At 35.4% G+C, this 6,253-nt stretch overlaps 2 protein-coding genes across 2 annotated transcripts; both read left to right on the top strand.

Moving 5' to 3' along the window:
- The first annotated feature begins 4,571 nt into the window (after positions 1-4,571).
- Positions 4,572-5,000, top strand: LOC138870817 (uncharacterized). The gene has a single exon (XM_070148660.1). It carries the CDS (start codon positions 4,572-4,574, stop codon positions 4,998-5,000), a length of 429 nt encoding a protein of 142 aa, XP_070004761.1.
- Positions 5,001-5,275: 275 nt separating this feature from the next.
- LOC138870814 (uncharacterized) lies at positions 5,276-6,025 on the top strand. Its single transcript, XM_070148655.1, has one exon. The coding sequence runs from the start codon at positions 5,276-5,278 to the stop codon at positions 6,023-6,025; it is 750 nt and encodes a 249-aa protein (XP_070004756.1).
- The last annotated feature ends 228 nt before the right edge of the window (positions 6,026-6,253 follow it).

The raw sequence follows: 6,253 nt of genomic DNA, 5'->3' as shown, positions 1-6,253 counted from the left end.
TAAACATATGCTGCACATCATCTTTTTAGCTTTCTGCAATTGTTTGATCTTATATTAAATAAAAAATAAAACGTTTCTTGTCGGCGCTGTCTCCTCCAGCTAGGTGGAATAAAAAATAAAATGCATTAATATAATACCCCTCTTCTCTCATCCTCCATTCATTTTTCACCTCTACCGTCTTTGAATCTATCTTTCTCCTCATCACGTCATCTCTGGTGCAAACTAACAAAAAGTCATTGTCATAGGCTCATCGCTAACAACAGCACTTGAGCTGTATACTTCTCAACATGGAGTTGGGATCCGTAGAAAATCCTCTAGTAATGTTCGATGTACTGATTAATCAAAGCCACGTGTGTGGGTACACAAGTAATGGTTGATATTGTAACCACCTTTTCCGTTCTATCTCACTTTACTTTAATTCCCACTTTCAATGGTCCACCTTTCTTTTCAACTCTTTTTCTTTTACTAAAAAATATACTGTATCACTCTCTCTTTAAATCACAGTAAAAGCACTATATTTTAGAGCCCGTTAGGACATCAATTTTTTTAAACTTTTTTTCAAAAAAAAAAAAATTCACTTTTTTTCGAAATCAGTATCTGCCTATAAAATTTTCAATTTTTATTTGAAGATAAATTTTTGAACTTTTCGAAAAATTGAAAATCCAAAACTCTGTTTTTCAAAATTTTCACTTAGATCACTCACAAAAATTCAAAAACAACTCAAAATTATATTCATGTCCAAACACAACTCTAATTTCAAATACTATTATCACTTGAATTTTTTTTTTCTTTTTTTTTTGGAATTTTACAATTTTTATGTCTAAATGCCCACTTAGTCTCATTACCCGCCCCACACACCCCTTCTCTATATAAAATAGTACTACTACCTTCGTTCAAAGTAGACGATACATTCGTTTATCGAGAATTAAATTATAAAAATTTGACCAATATTTTAAAATATATTTTTAATTATATTGACATGAAAAAAAGTTTACAATTTATAGTACTTTTCTTGGAGTAGTTTTTATGTATCCATATTTTAATTTTAAAATAGTGAGTTGAACTAAGCAATTTAATTTCAAAACTTAGTCAAAAAGACTCTCAATAAACAAAATGTATAATCTAAATTGAAACAAAATGAATATCTAAAAGAAAGAGTAACTTAGGAGAAGAAGAAGAGAAGGGCAAGCAGCAGCTACACCTAAATTGAAAAGGCAAAAAACAATAAATTGGTTGGGGAAATTTGTTCTTCACTGTGGGATCTATCTCGTTCAAAAGCCAAAGTAATATAGTTTACCTAGAAAAATGTCAAGTATTATCTATATTAAAATTCTCTCTCTAGACTAGTGCTATTGGCCCAAGTTAAGTAAACCTACGCCGACGGCGTCGGCCATGGCTAGAGGACGAGGAAGATCGAAGAAACAAGCAATTGTAACAGTGGGAAAGATCAGTCAGTGCTGGGGTGATAGCTGAAACCCTAGAAAATGGAAGTGAACAACGAATGATTACACCATTAGCAACTCAATTTCCACCTCTGTCTCCGTTAATTTCGGCAAGCAAAATGACCACCGGAGCTAGAAAATTGAACATAAGTGAGCCTCAGCAATTGCAATTGACGGGAATTACTGAAGAACAACAACTAACATAGCTAAAACAACCAGATCTGAGGAAACTTGAGCAGGCATCAAAGGGCCAAGCTCCGGATAACACTTGGTCGGGGCTATTCAATCGAAATCGAGCAGCAACTAACGATATGTCACTTGATTACATACAACCCGAATTGGTTGATGGAAGTTTAACGGTCAAGCTCGATAAGGAAGAAACAAACAGGGAAGCTGTTAAGTGGAAGGCTGCTTTAGTAGTATATGTGATAGGTGAAACACCAGGATATAACTATATGAAACGATATGTGGCTCAAAATTGAAATGTGGTAGCTGAACCTGAAGTGTATTATCACGAAGAAGGGTATTATATTGTTAAATTCAAGTCGATGGCTGATTTGAATGAAGTATAGTATGTAGGCCCATATAGCATCAATAACAAACCTATGATCTTGAAACAATGGTGACCTGAGTTTGATTTTAACATTGAGTTCCTTAAAGAGCTGCCTTTGTGGGTCAAATTTCCTAGCCTACCTATGAATTGCTGGAGCCGAGATTCATTGAGCAGGATAGATAATGTGATTGGAGTGCAAAAATATGCAGATGAATGCACATCAAATCAAACCAGAATATCATTTGCTAGAATTCTTATAGAGGTCAATGTCACCAAGCCATTACCAGATGAAGTAACTGTATTGGATCCATCAGGGAAAATATTTCAACAATCAGTTATATTTGAATAAAATCCAGATTATTGTGAAGAATGTCTAATGATAGGACATAAGTGTACAAAGAAGAAAACGAAAGATGTGAGTAATGGGGAACAAAGGAATAACAACATTCAAAAGAGGAAGCAAGGTCCTAAAAAAAGGGTGCAAACCTGGGTACCAAAAGGAGGATAAAAGAGATGCAGTTGAAGCTAATGGTGAGAAGAAGAAAACTCAATATGCAGCAGCCAATCAAAACTCAGCAGCCAATAGAGAGAGTGGATACAGAGGAATCGAGCTCACAATCTAAAGAGAAGCAGTTATTATAAGGGAAGGCAACAAAAAAAATTAATAGTCGACCTGTGAATCAATTGATTGAAGCAGCTATTTTAGTGAGAAATGAATTTGAGATCCTGCAGTGTGAAGATGATGCGATGACAAAACTCCTACCCACTGATATAGGTGGTAGATTTATATGTCATCAATAATGACATGGTTAGTATGGAACATGAGGGGTATAAATAAGAGATATAAGTAGAAAGAATTAGCTAAGTATCTCAAAGAAAAAAGAATTAAAGTAGCAGGATTAGTGGAGGCAAGGGTGAAGGAACATAGAGCACAAGCAATCTATAATAAAATTGTCCCAGGGTGGGAATTTGAGAATAATTACAATAATGCACAGAATGAGAGGATTTGGTTGATCTAGGACACTAATGCTTACAAGATTGCAGTTCTGAAGAAGGAAGCATAGATTATCCATTGTTCAGTGGTGAGCAGGAATCAACAAATAGATCGTGAAATGACAATAGTGTATAGAAACAATACAGTGGAGCAGAGGAGAGATTTATGGAAACAATTGAAAAGTTTGAAAGGAGCAACAGTCACTAGCCATGAGATAAAGGATTTCACAGAATGTATTCAACAATTAATGCTGAATGAATTGCCATGGAAATGAGATTATTATACTTGGACAAACAAGCAACAAGGGGGTGACAGAATATGGAGCAGAATAGATAGAGCCTTTGGCAATGCTGACTGGATGATAAAATATGGCCACTTGCTTAATGAATATAAACTTTCACATATATCAGACCACTGTCCTATGATGACAGCCACTAATATGAGGGATCCAAGGATTAGAACAACATTCAAATTTTTCAATGTATGGGCAACTCATGAGAATTTTCTCCACCTAGTGGAGGAAAACTGGAAACAGAGATATCACTAGCACAAGATGAGGAATATCTGGATTAAATAGAAGGAATTAAGGGAGAAGCTGAAAAGATTAAATGAAATTGAATTCAAGGGAGTAGCAGCAAGAATTATTCAAGCAAGAGAAGATATTCAAGAAATACAACTCAAGATAAGGCACCAATACTTAGATGAGTTAGCAATGGAAGAAAAGAAGATTATCTGTCAACTTGAAAAGTGGTCTATGATTGAAGAAAGTGCATTAAAACAAAAAGCCAGGGCAAGGTGGATCAAACTTGGAGATGCCAATACAATTTACTTTTCAGTTGTTATAAAAGATAGAAAACAGAAGAAACAAATACTAAAGCTAGAGTCTCAAGAGAGAGGCAGATTAATAGAAGTAAAAGATATCAATCTATAGATAATACAGTTTTATAAATCACTTATGGGGTCAGCATTACACAATGTGGCAACAGTTAACAAGACAATCATGAGAAGGAGGAGTGTACTGAGTCATACTCAACAGCTCCAACTATGTGAAGAAGTGAAAGAAGAGGAGAGTTATTAGGCCTTCAGTCTATAGGAGATGACAAAGCTTCAGGTGTGGATGGATATAATGTTGTATTCTATTAAAGAGATTGGCCAGCCATTAAAAGTAAAATCATTAAATCTATGCAAGATTTCTTTACAACATGCAAAATGTATAAAGGAATTAGTACAGCAGTCACCCTGACACCAAAGGTAGCCAATCCTGCTACAATCAAGAAGTATAGGCCAATTGCCTGTTGCACTGTTCTATACAAGATCATAGCAAAGATCCTTGCAGGCAGAATCCAGAAGGTGATAGCATCCATTATTACTAAAACTCAATCAGGATTTATCACAGGAAGGAAAGTAGCAGATAATGTGATTATGGCTCATGAGTTGGTGAAGACCTATACAAGAAAACATATATCACTCAGATGTGTGATTAAGGTTGATATTCATAAGGCATATGATGCAGTGGATTGGAGATTTTTTGGAACAAATGTTGACAGAATTGCATTTTCCTAAAAAATTTATCAGATGCGTGATGGAGTGTGTCACTACTGTTAACTACTACATAGTTATAAATGGAGAGTCAACCCTACCCTTTGATGCTGCCAGAGGACTTCCTCAACGAGATCCAATATCTCCCTTCCTATTTGCTATTATTATGGAGTATTTGAGCAGAAGTCTCATCACCTTAAAGGAAGAAAAGCAGTTTAAGTATCATCCACGTTGTTCTAAGCTAAACATCACACATCTGTGCTTTGCAAATGATCTTCTCATGTTTGCTAAAGGTGAAAAAAATCAATGGGGCTCCTACATGAAAAGTTTGGTATATTTACAAATGCTTCAGGGTTACAGGCTAATCAATTTAAGAGTGCTATCTATTATGGTGGGGTTTCAGAAGAAAGCAAGTAGGAAATCCAACAAACAATTGGATATAGGCACGGTGAATTACCATTCAGGTATCTAGGAATTCCACTGGCTACTAGAAAGCTGAAATTGGTAGAATGGCAGCCTCTAATAACCAAAATCACAGCAAGAATATCATCATGGACAGCTAAGAAGTTATCATATGCAAGTAGAGTATAACTGGTAAAGTCAGTTCTTTTTGGTATTTAATCCTATTGGGCACAACTCTTTATCATACCTGCTAAGGTGATGAAAGCCATAGAGGGATACCACATAAACTTTATATGGTGAGGAACAAATGAAATTACTAGAAAGTCACTAGTAGCTTGGAGTAAGATGTGCATGCCAAAGTTAGCAGAGGGATTAAATCTCACAAATCTTAAATTGTGGAACAAAGCAGCCATAACAAAGATTTGTTGGGACTTGAAGACTAAGAAAGACACTTTGTGGATTAACTGGATTCATGAATACTACATAACAGCACAAAATTTGGAGAGTATGACTATCCCCCAACAAGCTAGTTGGATGGTCAAGAAAATACTCAAAGCAAGAGATGAATTGGGATATGTGCAAGCAGAGTACTTGAAGAACAAAAGCATGATCAGAAGCATATATTTAAAAATGGTTGGGGAGTTACCTAATGTTTCATGGAAAAGAATCATGTGTGGCAATGAAGCAAGACCAAAAGCAGTGTTTATAACGTGGCTACAACAACAAGATAGGCTGCTAACTGCTGCAAGACTAGAAAGCTGGGGAATTCAAGTTGAAAATAACTATGTCATGTGTAAAGAGATAGCTAAAACCAGGGATTATCTATTTGCCGAATGTGCAGTTAGAAGACAGGTTTGGAAGAAGCTAATGCAGTGGCTGCAAATCACTTGGGTAGATATGAGCACATACAACCAGATGCAACAATGGATTGAGCAGAACACAAAAGGGAAAAATATGAAGGCAAAGTTAGTGAAGCTAGTATTTACAGAATATGTTTATGCATTCTGGATAGAAAGGAGCAACATGTTGTTTTCTCATAAGGATAATACATGTGAAATAATGGCTAGAGAGATTGCATATACTTGTCATGTTTGAGCCAATAGTACTACTAGGATACTACTTCAAAAGTATAGGTTTCCTAGGTAAGCAATAGATACTGATAGCAAAGACTTTTAGTGTTGAAGAGAGTACTGATAGAAAAGATGAGAGAAGTAGACTGTGTTATAAAGTCTGGCTGATTTGTACATAATACTTTTGGTTATTGATGAAAAGCTTATAATTACAACATAAAATAGGCATGTGCCTAAGGAAAAAAATTATTTG

The sequence above is a fragment of the Nicotiana sylvestris genome, chromosome 1, assembly GCF_000393655.2.
Source record: "Nicotiana sylvestris chromosome 1, ASM39365v2, whole genome shotgun sequence".
NCBI lineage: Eukaryota > Viridiplantae > Streptophyta > Magnoliopsida > Solanales > Solanaceae > Nicotiana > Nicotiana sylvestris.
The sequence above is the reverse complement of the archived record's forward strand: the minus strand, read 5'-3'. Positions and strand labels throughout refer to the sequence as shown.